This window comes from Babylonia areolata, chromosome 2, assembly GCF_041734735.1.
Source record: "Babylonia areolata isolate BAREFJ2019XMU chromosome 2, ASM4173473v1, whole genome shotgun sequence".
Classification (NCBI taxonomy): Eukaryota; Metazoa; Mollusca; class Gastropoda; order Neogastropoda; family Buccinidae; genus Babylonia; species Babylonia areolata.
This window is the reverse complement of record NC_134877.1, coordinates 27287595-27311481: the sequence shown is the minus strand read 5'-3', so window position 1 is coordinate 27311481 and position 23887 is coordinate 27287595. Positions and strand designations below refer to the sequence as shown.

Here is a 23887-nt window from a genome sequence, read left to right as displayed (position 1 = left end):
GTTATCGGGGACATGAGCTGTTCATAGCCAGCTGTTGGGTTATGTCGACAGGGCAGGAGCATTCACTCCAGGGTAATACAGACACAGCAATCACCGTTACCACTCTTTCATAACTGTGTTCACTCGCTATAGTGAAGCAACAATAATATGTTGTATGAAGTAAACACATCAATTTGGCAGACTTAAAAGTGAGAAGGAACACAATGCACAACGTTAAGTATGCTCCAAAAGTGAATCAGTGTGAGTTTGTGAACCAGATTAATGTGAATCACTCCAAAATACAAAAGAACAAAACTCTTATAACATTATAAGAATTGTTTATAACAACGGTACATTAATCAAAACATACATCAGATATATATATATATGACAAAGCCAAATCACACTTCTATAAATATACAATGTCACACTTTTTACAAATTTTTCTGTTAGTTTACAAAGTAAAAACTGGTCTAATGTCAAGCCAGCAAAAACTAACACTAGTTTAATGCTGTTTATAATACCTATCAACAGTATTAGGATCACTAGCAAAAAATGCATTGATAAAATATTAAAACTATCTCAACAACAAATAATATCTCAGTGACATGGAGGAAAACTGATAAGTGTAGATTTAACAAATTAAAAAGGCAAATTCTAAAAAAATCATTTAATTCAAATGAAATGTAAAATTTTGCACTTAGATATGTTTATTAATTAAAAACAACAGTCATACCAGTCTTTCTTCTTTTTTTTTTATATCATCAAAAACTTACTTTCCCACATTGAAACATAATAGTTATACATATTTTTTTCATTGTCAAACACTTACTTTTCCCAAACAATTTACATCTTTTGGTCTACAATAAAAGCCGTAATGACAAACACAGCCACATCCTTCACAAGTTCTGTACAAAACTCGTAACACCAGCAACGTCAACCAACACAGTCACAAAGGAAAACCCAAAATGCAGTGGACAAACTGTGAAGAAGAAGAAAACAAAAGAGAGCGAAATAAAGCCTGTCAAAACGAAGAGGCAAACAAAACAACAGAAAGCATGAGCACAAGCAGGAAAAGCCACCTCCTTTACCTCCGGACTGAGAGCAGAGGCCAGACCGGGTTCCGACTCCCAGCGCGACAGGGTGGAGGCGTGTGGGGGTGAGGGGGCGGGGAGGGAGGAGGCCAGGGAGTGGCAGACCAGGGACCCCACGTGCTGGGCCCGGCTCAGGGCGTCCTGCAGCCTCTCCTCCGACTCCTCGCTGTCCGGCGTCCGCAGGCCTGGGGAGCTCTCCCACGCCGCCTGGGACTCCTGGCGCTGGCACTCCTGCTGCATGCTCTGCAACTCTGCCTGCAGCTGTGCAAAGGAAAAATAAATAAATAAATTAATTAATTAATCAATCAGACTCTCCGCTAAACAGTTTATGTTTCAAACAAATCTGTCAAATTGAAGAGCAGGTAAAAAAAAAAATAAAAAATCAAAAAAAAATCAACAAACTCTCAGCTATATATTCGGGTTTCTTACTTCTTCTTCGTTCGTGGGGCTGCAACTTGTATGTACACAAGTGGCCTTTTACACGCATGACTGTTTTTACCCCACCATGTAGGCAGCCATACTCAGACGGGTGCATGCTGGGTACGTTCTTGCTTCCATAACCCACAGAACGCTTACACGGATTACAGGATCTTTAACGTGCATATTTAATCTTCTGCTTGCGTATACAAGTTTCATGTTTCTTACAAAATGAGGTGTGTGCATGCGTGCGTGCATGCGTGTGTGTGCATATCTGTGTGCGTGCATGTATGCATGCATGTGTGACTGAAGAAGCACACAATGCAAAGCATGCGAAGAGAAATGGTAAAACGTCTCTCTTGTCAGTGCTTACTGATGTGTCTTGACCACACTGACAGCCATGCAGCCAAGAAAACCAAAGAATCATCTGCAATGCAACCATTCAGTTGAGTTCAATTCCTCAAGGAGGCATCATTGCGTTTGGACAAATCCATATATGCTACACCACATCTGCTGTGCAGATGCCTGACCAGCAGCATAACCCAATGCGTTTAGTTAGGCCTTGGGAGGGGGCAGGGGAGGGGGAAGAAAAGGTGCATAAAACAAATAAATGGATAAAATTATTAAATTAATGGATAAATTAAAAAATATACAAATAATCAAAATTAAACAAACAAACAAAAAAAAAAAAAAAAGAAAGAAAAAAAGAAAAGAAAAGAAAGTAAGCAGATAGATAAAGAAATAAAATAAAATGTTGGGAAAAAACAACAACAAAAAAACAGTGACAATAATGATAAAAAATAAATAAACAGATAAGCAAATAAATGTAAGCGATAAATGTAAACAAACATTCAGACATGCACACACACACACACACACACACACACACACACAGAGCAGATACAACACATGCCATAAGAACCATCTCTGTACACTCGCCTGCTGTATCTGGTCCTCCCCCTCTCTAAACACACACACACACACACACACACAACACACACACACATACACACACACACACAGCAGATACAACACACGCCATAAGAACCATCTCTGTACACTCACCTGCTGTATCTGGTCCTCCCTCTCTAAACACACACACACACCACACACACACACACACACACACACACAGAGCAGATACAACACACGCCATAAGAACCATCTCTGTACACTCACCTGCTGTATCTGGTCCTCCCTCTCTAAACACACACACACACCACACACACACACACACACACACAGAGCAGATACAACACATGCCAGAAGAACCATCCCTGTATGCTCACCTGCTGTATCTGGTCCTCCCTCTCAGCCAGCTGAGTGAGGGTCTGGTCCAGGCGGGTGCGCGTCTCGCTTCCTTGCTGCTGCAGCTCCGCCACCTGGCACCACGCCTGCTGCAGCTTCTCCTGCACTGCCTTCACGTCGTCCGTGGCGGTGCTCTCCCTCTGTGGAGCAAGGTGGCACAATGGTTTAAGACACTCAGTTGCCGATACAGAGAGTCCGTGAGGGTGTGTGGATCTGAATCCCCGCTCTCGCCCTTTCTCCCCAAGTTTGACTGGAAATTCAAAACTGAACGTTTAGTCATTTGGATGAGACTATACAAACCGAGGTCCTGTGTGCAGCACGCATCTCGCCCACTGAAAAAGAACCCATGAGAACGAGTGTTGTCCTCTGGCAAAATTCTCCGCTCTGATAGGTACACAAATATATAAGCATGCACTCGAGGCCTGACTAAGCATGTGGGATTATGCTGCTGGTCAGGCATCTGCCTAGCTGATGTGGTGTAGCGTATATGGATTTGTCCGAACGTAGTGATGCCTCCTTGAGAAACTGAAACTGAATCTCCCTCAGAGGTGCCGGCGACAAAGGTTAGGAGTGTGTGGTGTTACTTTTATTTGTACTTTTTTCTTCTTCTTTTTTTTTAACAATGCACAAAGCTTAATACTAAACAATACGGATACAAAACTTCATTTTTAATTAATGCATAAATAAGAAAAAGAAAATGCAACAAGACATAGGACATACACAGAAGAAGGACACAGAGTATACTTAGTGCACTTTCTGCACTATTTCCTTCATTATTATAAACTGCACAAACGACAACAGTATATGAAAGACAAAGACAGACTACAAAAAAAACCCAACAACTAAAAAACAAAAACAAAAAAATGAACATGCAAACAGAAGTAGAGTTACTTTTTGTCACAATACTTTTCTCTCTGCTCTCCCGAATGACGAAAAACTGCCCATTGTTAATAGATTTTATCTTTTTTGTCCCTCCAGCTGGATATACAATTGTAAAAATCCTAAAATCATACACATTCTCAGCAAAGAAATGAGCCACAGCAAAAAACAACAACAAAAAAACAAACAAACAAAAAAAAAACAGAAGCCTCACTTTCTACAGACATAATAAAGTCAAAATAACTTTACTCATAATGACAAACTAAGCGAATCATGAAGTCAGAACAAGTTAACTTCACACACCAAGCATCTGAAATTCTCACAGTCCCTGTCAATAAACTACAAGAAACAAGTGCCAAGGGGAAAAAACAGCAGAAAGTGGCACTTCATGTCATAAAACAATATCCAAAACAATCAGCCATAACCTGAGAAAGAGGTCCTGAGATATGCCGCTCTGGACAAACTGTGTGAATTTTCAGCCTTCCAGAGTGATTCCCTTTTTTCTGATGACGTCCACCAGTGACGTCACTATACAAACACACACACACACACGATGCCTTCTATGGCACTCAAGGGGTTAAATCAATCAACCCAGTAAAAAGAAGAAGGGGATTTTTTCCTCCCCCCCCCCGCCCTCCCTCCCCAACCCTCCAAAGGACTTGCTAAGAACAGGGTAACTGTTACCTTAGCTTCTTCCAACTGTTCCGTGAGGTGAGCCACCTCCCTCTGCAGACGGGTGATGCTGGTCATGTGACTGTCTGCCTCCTGCTGCAGGGCCTGTTGCTGTGACTTCAGTCGCAGGACGGTGTCCGCCTCTGTCTTCATCTGCTGCCGCAGGTCCTCCGTCTCTGCCTCCTTCTGCTGCGCTGCTTCCTCGTACCTGTAAAAACCCAGGTGATATCACTGTTGTGCCTGGAAAACCCTGGTGATATCACTGATGTGCTGCTTCCTCGTACCTGGAAAACCCTGGTGATATCACTGATGTGCTGCTTCCTCGTACCTGGAAAAACCCAGGTGATATCACTGTTGTACCTGGAAAACCCTGGTGATATCACTGATGTGCTGCTTCCTCGTACCTGGAAAAACCCAGGTGATATCACTGTTGTACCTGGAAAACCCTGGTGATATCACTGATGTGCTGCTTCCTCGTACCTGGAAAAACCCAGGTGACATCACTGTTGTACCTGGAAAACCCTGGTGATATCACTGCTGTACCTGTGAAAAACCTGATGTGCTGCTTCCTCGTACCCGGAAAACACAAGCAATAACACTATTGTGCTCCTGTGTACCTGGAAAGCCTAGGTGTTAACACTGTTGTGCTCCCTCTTACATAAAATCCCTATATGATAACAATGTTGTGCCTCCTCGTGCCTAGAAAACCTAGGTGGGGGAGAAAAAAATCACAATACGTATACTAGAATCAAACCCATGGACACTCACTTTTAAGTCAGGCGCCTTTACACAAAGCCACTGCTTCACTCTAATCTGAGCCACAAAAATTGAAGCCTGTTTTTTTTTTGTTTTTTAACAGGTTTTTCATCTTGTCCAAACGACTACTTCGCCTGAGCTGTGTGCCCTGCAGTTGTTGCTGTGGGTACTTCTACGTGTGCTGAATGCACACAGGACCTGGGTTTTCATCTTGTCCAAACAACTACTTACTGTTGTCGCTGCTGCTCCAGGTCCCTCAGCCGGAGCTGCGAGTCCTGCAGCTGCTGTGTCAGGTTGGCCAGGTCCTTGTCCCTCAGGGCCCTGTACTCTGCAGTCTCCTCCTGCAGGCCTCGGATCGCCTCCTCCTTCTCCTTCAGCACACTCTCCAGGTGCTGCACCTCTCCCTTCAGCTCTTTCACCTGGAGAAAAAGAGAAAGTAAGGGATGATTCACCTGGTGAACTCCTCTGGTGCTCACAAAGTGTGGATGATTCACCTGGTGAACTCCTCTGGTGCTCACAAAGTGTGGATGATTCACCTGGTGAACTCCTCTGGTGCTCACAAAGTGTGGACGATTCACCTGCTGAACTCTGTGGGTAATTCCTCTGGTGCTCACAAAGTGTGGATGATTCACCTGGTAATTCCTCTGGTGCTCACAAAGTGTGGATGATTCACCTGGTGAACTCCTCTGGTGCTCACAAAGTGTGGATGATTCACCTGGTGAACTCCTCTGGTGCTCACAAAGTGTGGATGATTCACCTGGTAATTCCTCTGGTGCTCACAAAGTGTGGATGATTCACCTGCTGAACTCTGTGGGTAATTCCTCTGGTGCTCACAAAGTGTGGATGATTCACCTGGTAATTCCTCTGGTGCTCACAAAGTGAGGATGATTCACCTGCTGAACTCTGTGGGTAATTCCTCTGGTGCTCACAAAGTGTGGATGATTCACCTGGTAATTCCTCTGGTGCTCACAAAGTGTGGATGATTCACCTGGTAATTCCTCTGGTGCTCACAAAGTGTGGATGATTCACCTGGTAATTCCTCTGGTGCTCACAAAGTGTGGATGATTCACATGGTGTACTCTGTGGGAAATTCCTCTGGTGCTCACAAAGTGTGGACAATTCACCTGGTGTACTCTGTGGGCAATTCCTCTGGTGCTCACAAAGTGTGGACGATTCATCTGGTGTACTCTGTGGGTAATTCCTCTGGTGCTCACAAAGTGTGGACGATTCATCTGGTGTACTCTGTGGGTAATTCCTCTGGTGCTCACAAAGTGTGGACAATTCACCTGGTGTACTCTGTGGGCAATTCCTCTGGTGCTCACAAAGTGTGGACGATTCACCTGGTGTACTCTGTGGGTAATTCCTCTGGTGCTCACAAAGTGTGGATGATTCATCTGGTGTACTCTGTGGGTAATTCCTCTGGGGCTCACAAAGTGTGGACGATTCATCTGGTGATCTCCTCTGGTGCTCACTCAAAGTGTGGGTAATTCACTTGGAGAAAAACAGAAAAAATGTGAATGGTTCACCTGGTGAACACAAAGTGCAGATATTCACCAGGTGTAAACAAAGTGTGGGCAGATCACCTGGTGAATACAAAGTGTGGATAATGTACCTGGTGTACACAAAATCTGAATACTTCACCTGGTATACACAGAGTGTGGATTCTCATCTGGTGCACACAAAGAGTGGGTAATTTACCTGGTGTATATAAAGTGTGGATAATTCACCTGGTGAACACAAAATGTGAATACTTCACCAGGTGTACACAAAGTGGTGATTTTCACCTGGTGTACACAAAGTGTGGGTAATTCATCTGGTGTACATGAAATGTGAATAATTGAATTCACCTGGTGTACACAGTGTGGATAATTGAATTCAACTGGTGTACACAGTGTGGATAATTGAATTCACCTGGTCAACACAAAATGTGGATAATTCGATTCACCTGGTCAACGCAAAATGTAGATAATTCACCTGGTGTACACAAAAGTGTGGGCAATCCACCAGGGGAAACACACATCGTGGATACTTCACCTTGCTGCGCACAAAGCGAGGGTAATAACTCACCTGTGCCCTCTCCCTCTCCAGCGCCCCCTCCCTGTCCTCCTGCCTCTCCTGCTCCAGCTGCTGAAGCCTCTCCGCCAACTCAGCTTCCAGGCTGTCGCGGGACTCCGCTGCCTTCCGCAGCTCTTCCGTCCGTTCCGACAGGTCCTTTTCCAGCTGGGTGTTGCTCTTCTGCTGCTGCTCCAGCTGCCCGGCTTGCTCTGCCACCTGGGCCTTCAGGGACTGCAACTCTCCTCTCAGGCTCTCCTGTTGCAAGCCGTGATGGTGTGCATTAGGGTCAAAAGTAGTCAACAACTTTTGTTAAAAAAAGAAAAAAAAAAGAAGGAAAAAATGCATTAAAAAACCAAACTTTTGTCCTTCCCAAATCTGGTGTGCTTTAGGTCAAAACGAACAACTAAAAAAAAAAAAAAAAAAAAAAATTTTTGCTTCTTTAAAAAAAACAACTTTTTGCTTCTTTTTTTCATGTCAAATTGCAAAACATAATATTCTACCAAAAAAAAACAACAAAACAAACAAACAAAAAAAAACAAATATAAAAGGAAAAACCAAAACAAAAAAACATGTGTATACGTTTTGAGTATGTGTCAGACTCTCTCTCTCTCTCTCTCCTTATTCAAAACCACTTTCAGTCAGGCCCTTCAGCCATCTCTGTCCAACTCAAGAAAAAAAGCATACCATCAACAAAGCCATGGCTTTAAACAATAACAATAATAATAATGATAATAATACCAACAATACAGACTGACGCTTGCACCTCCCAGGCAAGGGAGCTTGCGGCGTGACCAACAAAATCTTACTCAAGCATGAACGTTTTGTGAACGCATGAATAGTTTCAAGTTAACTCTGTGTTGGAACCAAGTGTCAGCTTTGGCTTTGGTGGTCTGGGAGCTCAGTCTTCAGTCCTCTCCACTGGCTGTTAATGGGGGGGGGGGGTGGGGGGGGGGGTGGGGTGTTGGGGGGGGGGGGGGGGGGTGGACATGCAAGGAGACTGAAGGCAACTGAATTTTCAAACAAAAAAAAAAAAGAAAAAAAAAAGGTCTAAGACTGAAGGAAGGCAACTCAATTTATATTCTTAAAAAAAAAAAAAAAAAAAAAAAAAATATATATATATATATATATATATATATATATATATATATATATATATATAACACAAGAGGTCTGAGACTGAAAGCAACTCACTTAAATATAAAAAAGAAAGTAAGATGAAAAATGAAATGTTCAAAATGAAAATCATCATCATACTTTTTGGTTTTGGGTTTAACTGGCAGTTTTACTTTCTATTATTTCAGGTTATGCCATACAGATGAACTGGGAAACATTTCCATCGGTTTGCTACCCTCTGGAGTCTTTGCATGACAGCCCTTCACTGATGAGTATACTCAAACACCACAGTCAAGGGGTTAAAGTGTAGCTCCCTCTACATGACTTCTCTCATTCTGGCTAATACACAGGGATGTGGCAGGGCTTCGGGTGTGAGGGTGTAGGAGGATGTCAGTGTCGGAGAGGGTGTAGGGGGAAGGATGTCAGTGTTGGAGGGGGTGTAGGGGGACGATGTCAGTGTTGGAGGGGGTGGGGGGAGGATGTCAGTGTTGGAGGGGTGTGTGTGGGGAGGATGTCAGTGTTGGAGGGGGGAGGGTGTGGGGGGAGGATGTCAGTGTTGGAGGGGGGGAGGATGTCAGTGTTGGAGAGGGTGCAGGAGGATGTCAGTGTTGGAGAGGGTGTGGGGGGAGGATGTCAGTGTTGGAGGGGGTGTGGGGGAAGGATGTCAGTGTTGGAGAGGGTGCAGGAGGATGTCAGTGTTAGAGGGATGGGGTGTGGGGGGAGGATGTCAGTGTTGGAAGGGGGAGGGTGTGGGAGGGGGATGTCAGTGTTGGAGGGGGGTGGAAGGAGGATGTCAGTGTTTGAGGGGGGTGTGGGGGGAGGATGTCAGTGTTGGAGGAGTATGTGAGGAGGATGTCAGTGTGGGGGAGGGGTGTGGGGGGAGGATGTCAGTGTTGGAGGGGTGTGTGTGGGGAGGATGTCAGTGTTGGAGGGGTGTGTGGAGAGGATGTCAGTGTTGGAGGGGTGGGGGTGGGGGTGGGGGAGGATGTCAGTGTTGGAGGGGTGTGTGTGGGGAGGATGTCAGTGTTGGAGGGGTGTGTGGAGAGGATGTCAGTGTTGGAGGGGTGGGGGTGGGGGAGGATGTCAGTGTTGGAGGGGGTGTGTGTGGTGAGGATGTCAGTGTTGGAGCAGGGGGGGATGTCAGTGTTGGGGGTGTGTGTGGGGGGAGGATGTCAAGTGTTGGAGGGGAGGTGGGTGTGGGGGGAGGATATCAGTGTTGGAGGGGGGGGTGAGGATGTCAGTGGTGGAGGGGGGGTGGGGGTAGGATATCAGTGTTGGAGGGGGGGTGGGGGTGGGGGGAGGATATCAGTGTTGGAGGGGGTGTGGGGGGAGGATTTCAGTGTTGGAGGGGGGGGTGGGGAGGATGTCAGCGGTGTAGGGGGAATGGAGTGTGGGAGGGGGGTGGGGGTGTAGGGGTGGTGGGAAATGGAGTGTGGGAGGGGGGTGGGGGGTAACAAGCAGGTAGGCATGCATCATGTGAAAAATGGCTGAAAAATAGGAAAGCTGCATGATTATCACTGAACACAATGTGAAACAACTTCTGACTTTCAATGATGGCAAAGACATGCGTTATGGGAACAAAACAAGCAATAAAAGAATAAAACAAGCATTAAAACTCCCATCACCACACATCCTAAAGGCGTGCAAAACATTTCAAGCACATGCAAAGCAAAACCCAAGTCAGCAAGCAAAGTCCATGCTAACTCTAGTCTATGCACATGTTTTGCTGTTAGCTTCTCTATCATATATATTTTTTCAAGTACTGTTAAAACACAAACTAGACATTTTCATACAAATCCTTTTTTTTCTGAATTATGAAGCGTAGCAATTTTCACACACACACACACACACACAATCTTTAAAAAAAGATGCACTTATGTATACCCCCACCCCACTAACCCCAGAAATCAGGAAAAATGTGAAAAACAAGATGCACTTGTATATCCCACTCCCACAACTAAAACAAGAGAGGTAAGGCCTTCAAGACTCACTTTATCATATGCCCTTTATCAACAAAGTAATCATGAGAAAAGATATAAAAAAATTTTAAAAAGAGAAAAAAAATCATTAAAACTGTGATCTGAAGGCACTATTTGGATTATTTGCAATCTTTTGTTTTTAGTATATCAACTGAAATGTTGTGCTGAGCTGATACTGTTCAATGCTTCAATCTTTTTATTCCATTTTTTTTTTTATCATGCCAGGCAGGACTAGATTCAACACCCCTGTGTCTTTCTTGCTGGAATGACAATCTTGTTGAAAGACATGCAGTAGACGCAGTGCTAGATTCAAACACCCCTGTGACATGCAGTAGAGGCAGCGCTAGCTTCAAACACCCCTGTGTCTTTCATGCTGGAATGACAATCTTGTTGAAAGACATGCAGTAGACGCAGTGCTAGATTCAAACACCCCTGTGACATGCAGTAGAGGCAGCGCTAGCTTCAAACACCCCTGTGTCTTTCATGCTGGAATGACAATCTTGTTGAAAGACATGCAGTAGAGGCAGCGCTAGATTCAAACTCCCCTGTGACATGCAGTAGAGGCAGCGCTAGATTCAAACACCCCTGTGTCTTTCATGCTGGAATGACAATCTTGTTGAAAGACATGCAGTAGACGCAGCGCTAGATTCAAACACCACTGTGTCTTTCATGCTGGAATGACAATCTTGTTGAAAGACATGCAGCAGACTTGTTTAACCCCTTCACTGCTTGATGAAATGAAATCAGTGTGGCATTAACTTTAAATGCAAGAACGACTTCTTGTCAATTTGAATAAGTAGTTGGCTTAACAAAAATAATGCAATTCCTTCTTCTTCTTCATTTGTAGGGTGCAACTCCCACAATCACTCATACGCACACGAGTGGGCTTTTACATGCATGACCATGTCTCAAGCTGAATTACTGTCCATGGCAGCTCCCAATGAGGAAGGACATTTTTAGATGTCTATTTGATTAATTAACACTTTCATGTTCAGGTTACAAGACAGGGGTGGGGGTGGGTGGGAGGGGCGGGGGGTTGGGGAGGCGAGTGGGAGGAGGGAAGTTGTTAATCACTTTGATAAAGAGAGCGACACGAAATGAAATGTCAAGTTTTTCAACATCGCTATGGAATCCCTTGTTTTTATTTTTGTTCTCTCTTATCTCAAAAAAAAAAAAAAAAAAAAAAACAAAAAAACATATCAATATCAAGGCAACTCCTTTTCTTCTCTTGCCATAAATACAGCACTCACTACCCTCAAGAATTATCAGGGAGTACTTCATTATCAATACATGGGAGAATCATCAACAGTACTACCTTTGTGGTGTCCAGAACAGGGTCAAGACCTTATCTCTACGTTCACGTAAAAAACTATTTCCACTACAGACTATAAAAGGGGAGAACAACACAAAAAGGCTGAGTCCAAAAAGAAGGGGAAACAAACAAGGAGTCCACAAAGAACAGGATGTCCACAAAGAAAGGGGGAACAAACAGGGAGTCCACAAAAAACAGGAAGTCAACAAAGAAAGGGGAAACAAACAGGGAGTCCACAAGGAACAGGAAGTCCACAAAGAAAGGGGGAACAAACAGGGAGTCCACAAAGAACAGGAAGTCCACAAAGAAAGGGGAAACAAACAAGGAGTCCACAAAGAACAGGAAGTCCACAAAGGAAGAGGAAACAAACAGGGAGTCCACAAAGAACAGGAAGTCCACAAAGAAAGGGGGAAACAAACAGGGAGTCCACAAAAAAACAGGAAGTCCACAAAGGAAGTAGAAACAAACAGGGAGTCCACAAAGAACAGGAAGTCCACAAAGGAAGAGGAAACAAACAGGGAGTCCACAAAGAACAGGAAGTCCACAAAGAACAGGAAGTCCACAAAGGAAGAGGAAACAAACAGGGAGTCCACAAAGAACAGGAAGTCCATAAAGAAAGGGGAAACAAACAGGGAGTCCACAAAGAACAGGAAGTCCACAAAGAACAGGAAGTCCACAAAGAAAGGGGAAACAAACAGGGAGTCCACAAAGAACAGGAAGTCCATAAAGAAAGGGGAAACAAACAGGGAGTCCACAAAACAAACAGGAAGTCCACAAACAACAGGAAGTCCACAAAGAAAGGGGAAACAAACAGGGAGCCCAGAAAAGAATGGGAGACACAAACACAAGGACAGGAGCAGCAGTAGTAGCAGGAGTAGTAGCAAAGGGAAACTACCATAGCTTCCAGTTTTTCATTGAGCTCGTAGAGTTCTTCCTCTTTCTCATCCACAACATTGCGCTGCTCTCGCAGCTGGCGCTGCACCGCTGCCAGCTCTGCCTCCAGATCCTGTGAGGGGGTGGGGGAGGGTGCAGGGCGCCGACCAAACACACACACACACGCACACCACGCTTGGTTAGGAGAGAAGAATGGGGTAGAGGCGGATGGCCACAACTGGGTTGGTGGGTACTTGGGGTGGGTGGGTGGGTGTGTGTGCATGGGCGCTGAGGGTGGTGGAGGTGGTGGTGGTATGAGCTGTGCTGCATTATCTGTGTACCCTAGCTGACCGCACAAAAGGGTTTTTTTCTTCCTAAAATTATGTTCAATCTAACATACTTACCGTGACCCACACTGGTAGCATCACTCCAGCAGGGGTCTGATTCCCTGTCCTGTGCAAACTACTACCCCCTGAGAAGGGGAGAAAACTAAAGTAGATATGGCCAGTTACCCCCCTTCCCAGATATATTACCTCCCCTGTGCATGCCCAGAAATCCCACTATTTCACACTGAGCATTTTTCCTCAGAGGAAGAGGTAAAAACTAAACCCAGTTTTGAACAATGCTTTTTTAAAAACATTTTTTTCACTACCACATGGATACTGTTGTTGTTGCATATAACCAGCAAGCTCTGCATTAGAAAGCACCCAAACTAAATAAACAAAGCTGAATGAAAAGTGACAAATAAAATATGACAGAAATTATAAAATATAAAAAGTAGTCATTAAAAAAGAAGAAACTGTATCAGACATACCTTCATCTTAAAAAAAAACACACTTCCCACGCAAAAAGGATGTAACATAAAAACAAATCAAAGCATAAAACGTTAAAAAAAAAAATAAAAAAAAAAAAATCATCGAAGCTGAAGAAAAAGCAGCAAAATGTGAATTTTCATTAACGTCAGTGAACATTTTTTTTTTTTAATATATACATACAGCCCCATCACCTGTTAGAAAACATGCAATGACTAGACAGTGAACGGTTAAACGAAGTGACCTGACTGCAGACAAACAGCTCCAACGATTACTCACAGACACGTCAGAACCAGCTTCCGTTTGTGAGCGCGATTCCAGCAGCTCTTTGGTCAGGGACTCAATTTCTCCTTCCTTTTCGTCAAGCATCGTCTGCACTGTGTCAAAGTCCTTCTGCAGCTCCACCTTTCAGAACAAACGACAAATTCACCTCAACACCGTGTACCTCCAAGTACTGATTTATCCATATCAATCAGTTGCTTCCCTTCGGGCCCAGCACCAGTATTTCCGTCCGACAGCGGGCACATTCAGTTTCAATTTCTTAATCAGTTGTGTTCTAACTCTGTGCTTTTTTAGCTTGTTGGTTTTAGCCTCTACATTGTTGTGTCTTGTTTTCAACAGGATTGAGCATGTTTTTGAGGAAGTTGTCTGCGTTCTGTATATAAAATGGGGCTTTGACAGTGGTGTATAACAATATATATATATATATATATATATATATATATACTGTTATACACCACTGTATATATATATATATATATATATATAGAGAGAGAGAGAGAGAGAGAGAGAGAGAGAGAGAGAGAGGAGGGGGAGGGATAGATGGATAAACAGATATACATACATGTTTATACATACATGCTTTTTATTTCTCCCTTGTATGTCTGCATCTGTTGTTGTATGCCATTATGTATGCGTATTGTTTCGTGCAAGGTGCTTACATACCACTGTGTGGGGAGTTTGTGCCATACAAGAACTGTAAGTTATCATCAACATCATGACGTCACCACTGAGCAATGTCTGCAGCACACAGGCATGCCGTGCGGTGTACCTGAAAGGTGGTGAGGCTGGTGATCTCTGTGTGCAGACTGTTGATCTGCTCCACCAGCTGCTGCAGACGACTCTCCTTCTCCACCAGGGCCTCCTGCTTCTGCGTCCTCTCCTCTTGCAGCTGTGTCACACACAACATACAGATATAGGTCTATCTGACACACGACAACGCACAACACACAGTAATATGTCTACCTGATACACAACTCACAGAACCATGTCTACCTGACACACAATGCACAGAACCATGTCTACCTGATACACAATGCACAGAACCATGTCTACCTGATACACAATGCACAGAAACATGTCTACCTGACACACAACGCACAGAACCATGTCTACCTGATACACAACGCACAGAACCATGTCTACCTGATACACAATGCACAGAAACATGTCTACCTGATACACAATGCACAGAACCATGTCTACCTGATACACAACGCACAGAACCATGTCTACCTGATACACAACGCACAGAAACATGTCTACCTGATACACAATGCACAGAAACATGTCTACCTGACACACAATGCACAGAAACATGTCTACCTGATACACAATGCACAGAAACATGTCTACCTGACACACAACGCACAGAAACATGTCTACCTGACACACAACGCACAGAAACATGTCTACCTGATACACAACGCACAGAAACATGTCTACCTGATACACAATGCACAGAAACATGTCCTATGACACACAACGCACAGGAATATGTTTATCTCCTCTCACAGCTGTGTGATGCACAACACACAGAAATATGACAGTATCTGGATCTACACAGAAGCAAAGCATGGGTGTGTGTGCTGTGTTGAGCTGCTCAAAAATCCCAGGAAGTCACTGTCTTTCATCATCAGCATCACAGAAATTTGACAATGTCTGTGTGTACAAAGTTATTAGTAAACAAGGCTGTGGTTGTGTGCTGTGTTGAACAGATGCAAAATCCCAGGGCAGCCACGTTCTCCAGCTGGCACAGACAGGTCTGTATCTATCCTGTCCACCCATACGATTGTCCTCACCTCTACACCCCATCTCACTCTCTAACATCAGCTTCAGATCTACTCTGTTTCTGCGCTCTCAGATTCAGACACTCCAATACATGAAACTCTGTATCAGCGACACAGAGCAGTGCCCCTGCAGAACAGGCAGCCAGACTGCCTACTCCACCAAGTGCTCCAAGAGAAAACCTGGCCCGATCCAATCCCAGCAGCCCGGAAGCTCTACGGAGGACTGGAGGACCTGCGACATACTGCTGTCTTCGTCGAGGAGACAGGGGAATCCATCTGATAAATGATGAACGAGACAACAACAGACAGTCTACACTCGACCTCCTCCACTCTTTCCATCTCTGTCTCTGGATGTTGCACTTGGAGCACAATATCCCTCTTTCGCTTTGTCAAATCCCAAGAGCCAGCAGTGTAAAGCAACCCAAAGGATCCACCCCCCTCTCCCCACCCCTCCAAACTCCCCCACCCCTAAACTCCCTGTAAAATCACATTTGATGTAACATACTGTGACCCCCTGGTGCAGACTCCAGCAGAGGTCTGATTCCTGTCCTGTGCAAACTTCAAGTCCGTCCAAGTGATATAATGAAATAATATGGATAATCATTTTGCACCTATCCTCGGTCAGAGCCCAGGCTCAAAGAGCTTTACAAGCACAGGAGTCATCTGCACAAACAGGCAGCTAACCTGGGTACAGCCGACTGACTGACAGCTGCCACTGAAAGCTCCTTCCTCCGTTTCCGGTGTCACTCAGTCAGGTTTCAGTCACACACACACACACACACTCATATAGAGTGGAAGGGAGAGCAGCTGACCTGAGACAGGTCGTCATCGCGTTGCTGAAGCTCGGCCTCCAGTGCCGCCTTGTCATGCTGCAGCTGGCTGAGCTGTTCCGTCAGCTGATCCACCTCCCCGGTCAGCTGTTCGATCCGGGCCTCCTGCTCCCCCACTGTCTGGTCCAACTCCTGGGCCAGGGACGTCTGGCACCCACCAGCCATACACACAGGTCAGGGTGTGCGTGCTTGTGTCCAACACATACTCACACGCATACATGTATGCATGCAGGCACACATACAGACACACACGCAAAAAAACATACATGCACATCCGCAAACACATACATACACACACACGTACAAACCCCTTCACATTTCTTTATACACACGTATCAACAGGAATCTTACATTTATAAATGAATCCACGGATAATTTCCATGTTCTGAATAAATGAAAAGAAAAAAAAACTCAAAAGATATTTCATTTTATCTTATTTCTTTTTTTCTTTTTTTTTTATCAGTTACCAAACTTGTGCACATGTGTGCCTGAGCCAACGCACACACACACACACACACATACAAAAACACGCTTGCTCACTTGCATACACAAATGCTCTCTCTCTCTCTCATTTAAAGCAGTTACTCATGGAGTCTGAGACAGACAGAAATAATGATTTTACAAATAAATCCATTAATGATTTTAATGTCCTGAACAAACATAAACATTCAAAACACTATTTCAGTAAGTTTTTCTTTCATTTGTTTTATGGGGAAAAAAAAGATATCCCTTTATTAGCTGACTGTCCACACACAATAGTGTGTGACTATTTTACAGAAACCTTCCTAACAGCTGACTGTCCACACACAATAGTGTGTGACTATTTTACAGAAACCTTTTTATCAGCTGACTGTCCACACACAATAGTGTGTGACTATTTTACAGAAACCTTTCTAACAGCTTACTGTCCACACACAATAGTGTGTGACTATTTTACAGAAACCTTTTTATCAGCTGACTGTCCACACACAATAGTGTGTGACTATTTTACAGAAACCTTTCTAACAGCTGACTGTCCACACACAACAGTGTGTGACTATTTTACAGAAACCTTTCTAACAGCTGACTGTCCACACACAATAGTGTGTGACTATTTTACAGAAACCTTTCTAACAGCTGACTGTCCACACACAATAGTGTGTGACTATTTTACAGAAACCTTTCTAACAGCTGAATGTCCACACACAACAGTGTGTGACTATCTGTGACACTGAGCCACCTACCTGTTACTGCTGCCATGAGTATCCAGATCAACAAAAAAGATGTGTGTATCAAAGTGGATGAGTTTATTTGGTGCAGGAAATGAATGTTTGCTTTTCTTATATTTTAGTCTGACTGACAGGTGCTAGTCAACATCAATCTGATCAATGAGGCTATCTGTGACGCACATTCTAATGACTGGTCATTATCTAAAAGTGATTCTGCTTTATGTATTCAATGTTATGTGCACTTGAGCCAAAAGATAAATTTCTGTCTGTTTACAGACAATGAGTTTGTTACCTGATCTTTCCTGACACCCAGTATCAAACAATGAAAGGAATACAATCCGCTGTGAAATCTTACACATTTATTTCCAGACCGTGCACAGTGACAGGCAGATGTGATTGCTTTCACACACATACAGCTTAGGTGACTTGTCAACCTTCCTGAGGTGTTTCCGATAAACTGACTATCAACCTCATTACAGCAGAATATCAGTTCAAATACTTTCCTTTGTTTATGGCCCCACCTATATATATCAACATGGCTTAGACAGTGAAAATGTTTTAATACATTAGTACATGAAAAAGACAAAAAGGTTACATCCAGGTTACACAAATGAAAATGAACCTGAAGTTAAAAGAAAAAGAGAATGTATATTTGCACAATATTGATCTATGTGAAAAGATATTTCTATAAAGGGTGAAATACACGTAGATATATATATCTAAATTGAGTACATCAAAATGAGAAACAACCCATATAAAGTCAAAGTATAATCCTAAAGTTACCTCCTAAAAATCTAAATTGTCCTCTATAACTGTTAATGTTACTAATTCAAACACACCCAGAAACACTAATTTCAAATAAGTAAGTGTTGATTTTTTAAAACAACTATCACTTCAATTTATTAGAAAAGACAACTGCTAGAAAAATAGATCTTTTTTCAAAATTAAAAAAGCAGCACACAAATTATACAAAAACATTACATGGTTAATTCATATCCTCAAATCTATGACAAAAGTATTCTGAATGATTTATCCAAAATACTGATATGTTTTCACACATCCTTCACTTCATCTGAGAAACTCTCTTTATGGTTAAAGAGCAAATATGTGGTTATAAATAAATATACACATATATTATATGAATAATAACAAAGGAAAATGTGAATTAACAAAAAACAAAGCAGTGAGCTAAACGCTGATTAATAAATTGCAAAGCCACACACAATAGTGAAGACAAAAAAGAAATGTGGACTGTGATACCGGACGTATCTTCCTTGCTCCAGCAGCCAAACAACTCTGCTCCATTTGGAGGACAGTGGGGAAATTATATATTCAGATGAGTCTCACCTATGGATATTTCACATTTATACCAACCTTCTCTGTGGTGTTTTACTTTTAATCAAATGTTTATGAAGAGCCTGTTTATTTATAAAGACCAGACCAATACATTGTATACATGTACATGACAAATGGAGAAAGTATATAAACAACATCAGTAACTGTGGGCTGTGAAATAAGGTGTGTTCTTATCAAAGTGAATATTTTACAAACCACAAATTTTTGACACACTGTCTCCATTTGTCAATTTATAGACTCAGCAATCATCTTTAGTTTTAAATGCCTAGCACATAAGAAAAATGACCTAACATTCAAATCTATAAATGACATTCTTCCAGAAATCATTAGCTTGACAGCAGTTTTTACAAGATCTAAAAAAAAAAAATTAAAAAAGAAAAAAAAAAGCTGCTTTCCCTGCTGTCAACAAACGACAGGGGAACCTGTCACTGCCAGAGATGAAGGAATGAATGCTGGCTGCCAGAGCAAAAGGAAGATAAGGTGCAGGTAATTAGCACAGGGGTGAGTTACTGACCACGGAAGATGGCCGTTCCTCTTCTTGCAACTGAAAGCCCAAAGAAGTCCCCCATATGTGTTATCACCGGCATGTCGCCTACAAAGGATCCTACCATGTCTGCCTTCCCCAGCCATATAAAACTTAAGTGACACATGGTCAAGATGTTTTTTTTTTCTCAGGAACATTAACACACACACTGATTATACAACAACGCTGCATCAACACTTACCAACATCAATGCATATGGGTCAACAACACCAAATCCAATATTCCAAACAAAACAAAAGTCTCTAATGCACTGTCTGTACTGTCAACAACATTAAAAACCAATAATCCAAATGAACTGAAGTCCCTAACGCACTGCCTGTACTGTATCACTGTTCTATTCTGCACTGTCCCACCTGGAAGTCCTGAACTGTATCACTGTTCTATTCTGCACTGTCCCACTTGGAAGTCCTGTACTGTATCACTGTTCTATTCTGCCCTGTCCCACTTGGAAGTCCTGTACTGTATCACTGTTCTATTCTGCCCTGTCCCACTTGGAAGTCCGGTACTGTATCACTGTTCTATTCTGCCCTGTCCCACTTGGAAGTCCGGTACTGTATCACTGTTCTATTCTGCCCTGTCCCACTTGGAAGTCCGGTACTGTATCACTGTTCTATTCTACCCTGTCCCACTTGGAAGTCCTGTACTGTATCACTGTTCTATTCTGCCCTGTCCCACTTGGAAGTCCTGAACTGTATCACTGTTCTATTCTGCACTGTCCCACTTGGAGGTCCTGTACTGTATCACTGTTCTATTCTGCACTGTCCCACTTGGAAGTCCTGTACTGTATCACTGTTCTATTCTGCCCTGTCCCACTTGGAAGTCCTTACTGTGTCACTGTTCTATTCTGCCCTGTCCCACTTGGAAGTCCTTACTGTGTCACTGTTCTATTCTGCCCTGTCCCACTTGGAAGTCCTGTACTGTATCACTGTTCTATTCTGCCCTGTCCCACTTGGAAGTCCTGTACTGTATCACTGTTCTATTCTGCACTGTCCCACTTGGAAGTCCTGAACTGTATCACTGTTCTATTCTGCCCTGTCCCACTTGGCAGTCCTGTACTGTATCACTGTTCTATTCTGCCCTGTCCCACTTGGAAGTCCTGAACTGTATCAATGTTCTATTCTGCCCTGTCCCACTTGGACGTCCTGAACTGTATCACTGTTCTATTCTGCCCTGTCCCACTTGGCAGTCCTGTACTGTATCACTGTTCTATTCTGCACTGTCCCGCTTGGACGTCCTGAACTGTATCACTGTTCTATTCTGCCCTGTCCCACTTGGAAGTCCTGTACTTTATCACTGTTCTACTCTGCCCTGTCCCACTTGGAAGTCCTGAACTGTATCACTGTTCTATTCTGCCCTGTCCCACTTGGAAGTCCTGTACTTTATCACTGTTCTATTCTGCACTGTCCCGCTTGGACGTCCTGAACTGTACCACTGTTCTATTCTGCCCTGTCCCACTTGGAAGTCCGGTACTGTATCACTGTTCTGTTCTGCCCTGTCCCACTTGGAAGTCCTGTACTGTATCACTGTTCTATTCTACCCTGTCCCACTTGGAAGTCCGGTACTGTATCACTGTTCTGTTCTGCCCTGTCCCACTTGGAAGTCCTGTACTGTATCACTGTTCTATTCTGCCCTGTCCCACTTGGACGTCCTGAACTGTATCACTGTTCTATTCTGCCCTGTCCCACTTGGAAGTCCTGTACTGTATCACTGTTCTATTCTGCCCTGTCCCACTTGGACGTCCTGAACTGTATCACTGTTCTATTCTGCCCTGTCCCACTTGGAAGTCCTGTACTGTATCACTGTTCTATTCTGCCCTGTCCCACTTGGAAGTCCTGTACTGTATCACTGTTCTATTCTGCCCTGTCCCACTTGGAAGCCAAAACAACTTCCATAAAGGCACCAATGCCTCATAAACAACCAATAAACTGAAATAAAATGGTTCACAACAATCAACTCTTCTTGCACTGACAACTTTGTTTAATAATTGAATAATCAAATACTAATACAAATAATCAAATTACATACTGATCGAAAGTCAGCAACCTTGTCACACACATCATGATTATTGTTGCGACAGCTGAGAGTTGATACCTCTCCCTTACCAATCTGCTGTTTCTGTTGAATATAACACCTTACACTGCTGCTGATCAGTGTGCTTGTCGGTGAAGGGCTGTCACCTTGCTGAGACAGGACTGAACTACAGGATGTCAGTGAAGGGCTGTCACCTTGCTGAGATAGGACTGAACTACAGGATGTCAGTGAAGGGCTGTCACCTTGCTGAGACAGGAATGAACTACAGGATGTCAATGAAGGGCTGTCACCTTGCAGAGATAGGACAGTACTACAAGATGTCAGTGAAGGGCTGTCACCTTGCTGAGATAAAACTGAACTACAGGATGTCAGTGAAGGGAGGTCATCTAGCTGAGATAGGACTGAACTACAGGATGTCAGTGAAAGGCTGTCACCTTGCTGAGATAGGACTGAAGTACAGGATGTCAGTGAAGGGCTGTCACCATGCTGAGATAGGACTGAACTACAGGATGTCAGTGAAGGGCTGTCACCTTGCTGAGATAGGACTGAACTACTGGATGTCACACTGATCTCATTTCACCAAGGTTCAAGGTTCAGGAGTCAAGTAAAGAAGTTAGGTATCTGTCCCTATCACACTGACACTGATACATCCCTTCTACATGATTTCCACCATATTTTGGGTTTTCTTCTCTTTCCTTCTTGTTATCAACAACATTAATCTCCCCCCATCTGCCCCCCCCACCCCCCCTCTCCTTTTTTTTCGCGAACATATCCTTTCCACCACAACTATCCTGTTACAACACATCAAACGAAGACAGACACATCAGTACCTCCCACTTAACACACACAGGCAACCTGCAGCCAATCAGCAAAACAAGGACCAGCACAACTGAAGCAGCACAATAAACACACCTGCCCTGTTAACTTATTTACTCCAGCCAGTTTCTACTAAAATACTGAACATACAATATTCAGTTTATATATACCAAAACAATAAGAGATCTTTAAAAAAAAAAAAAAAAAAAAAGAAGTTAAAACAACTATAATGAAGCATGTGCAGTAAAATGTAAAACATTTTTGTACCGCAAAGAACATGGACATGACAAAAACATATACCTCGAACATATATCAATCCTGTAAATAAAAAATAAAGTACCACATAGAAGTGACTTAACAAAAAAAAACCCAAAAAAACAAACACACAAAGCACACTTGAAGCGCAGCAGAAACTAACCCGCTCGGTAAAAGAGGCATTTAAAGGCAGAGGCTCATTGAAAGAGAGGGAGACATCGAGACAAGCCTCGCCCCGTTGCAAGCTGTGCACTGTGTCTTGCAGATCCGATACCAACTCCTCTTTCTCTTTCAGCTCCGCTTGCAAGGATCCGAACTCACTCTGCACAGTGTCCACAGCCTTAACTGTTAACCACTACACCCTAAAAATGACTACATACTGAAAACTACATGCTCAAAATGACTACATACTGAAAACTACATGCTCAAAATGACTACCATAAAGTTTGGTCTCTAAGCCGTGGCTTTTTCTCCCAGCTTCAACCTCTGCGGCTTATACAATGATGTGGCTTTTTGAGTATTTTAATGATGCTGGAGTGTCATGTTCTCGTCTATTCTTCTTTCAAAGTGGCACTGTGTGTTGAGTGGGAAACCTGGATGACAAGTGTTGAAAACTCCTTCACCAAAACTGGCTGTTTACGACAAGCAAGCTTTGCTGAAGTCTGTCATTGGATCCTGACAGCATGGGGTAAAGTAAAGCAGTCCACCATTATCAATGGATTTCGTAAGGCTGGACTGTGTGCTGCAGCAGACGACAGCTCAAGCAACGAACCAGCAGCGACCTCCACCTTGCATTCATGTTCATCAAGTGAAACCGAGGCTAAAGTCTGTGACAACATGGCGGAGGAAGCTGTGCTGGTTCTTTTCAACTTGGACACTGAAGATGAAGATTTCAGTGGATTCAGCGAGTGGGACGATGTTGAATAAATGTGATTGACTCACTGTCACCGTCACCGATCCCTCAGATTCCGAATCCTTTGGGGCGCCTTCGAAGCTTTGTCAACCACCTTTCTCCAGTCCTCGCGTCTCTCGGCCGCTCTCAGGGTGTCTCTCAGCTCCATGCCTGTCCACTCTCGGATGTTGTCCTCCCATCTCTTCCTTTGTCTGCCTCTTCTTCTTCCTCCCCTCACTGTGCCTTGTAAGATTGTTTTAGCAAGACCAGAGGAGCGTGCGACATGACCAAACCACTTCAGTTTTCGTTGTCTGGCGAGTGTTTGAAGGTCAGTATAGGGCCCGATTTCATTGCGGATGCGTCTCTTGACTTCTTCATTCGTGATGTGGTCTTTGTATGAGATGCCTATCTCTAGATTATGGATCTTATTTTCGTTGTGTTGTGTTTTTTTTGTGTTTTTTTGTTTTTTGTTTTTTGTGGCACTAGCAGTATTTTCACTTGCTTTTCTTTGTGTTGTTTCCCCTTGTGTTTATTTCATAACCTACAGTATTGACAGCTCCGTTGTATCAGTATGTGTTCCGGTACCGGTAATAAGTGCGGCTTATAATCCAGTGCGGCTTATGTGTCTATGAAGATC

The 23887-nt window shown here is 43.5% G+C and overlaps 1 protein-coding gene across 1 annotated transcript in view; it reads right to left on the bottom strand.

Annotated features, from left to right (window-relative positions):
• The window catches only part of LOC143299932 (uncharacterized), a 197074-nt gene that overhangs the window by 50799 nt on the left and 122388 nt on the right, over positions 1-23887 (bottom strand). The window contains 11 exon segments of the mRNA XM_076613478.1: positions 1071-1334; positions 2780-2938; positions 4362-4557; positions 5337-5524; positions 7173-7415; positions 12460-12570; positions 13529-13654; positions 14301-14420; positions 16131-16295; positions 19227-19256; positions 22522-22680. Coding sequence (XP_076469593.1) covers positions 1071-1334; positions 2780-2938; positions 4362-4557; positions 5337-5524; positions 7173-7415; positions 12460-12570; positions 13529-13654; positions 14301-14420; positions 16131-16295; positions 19227-19256; positions 22522-22680 — 1761 coding nt within the window.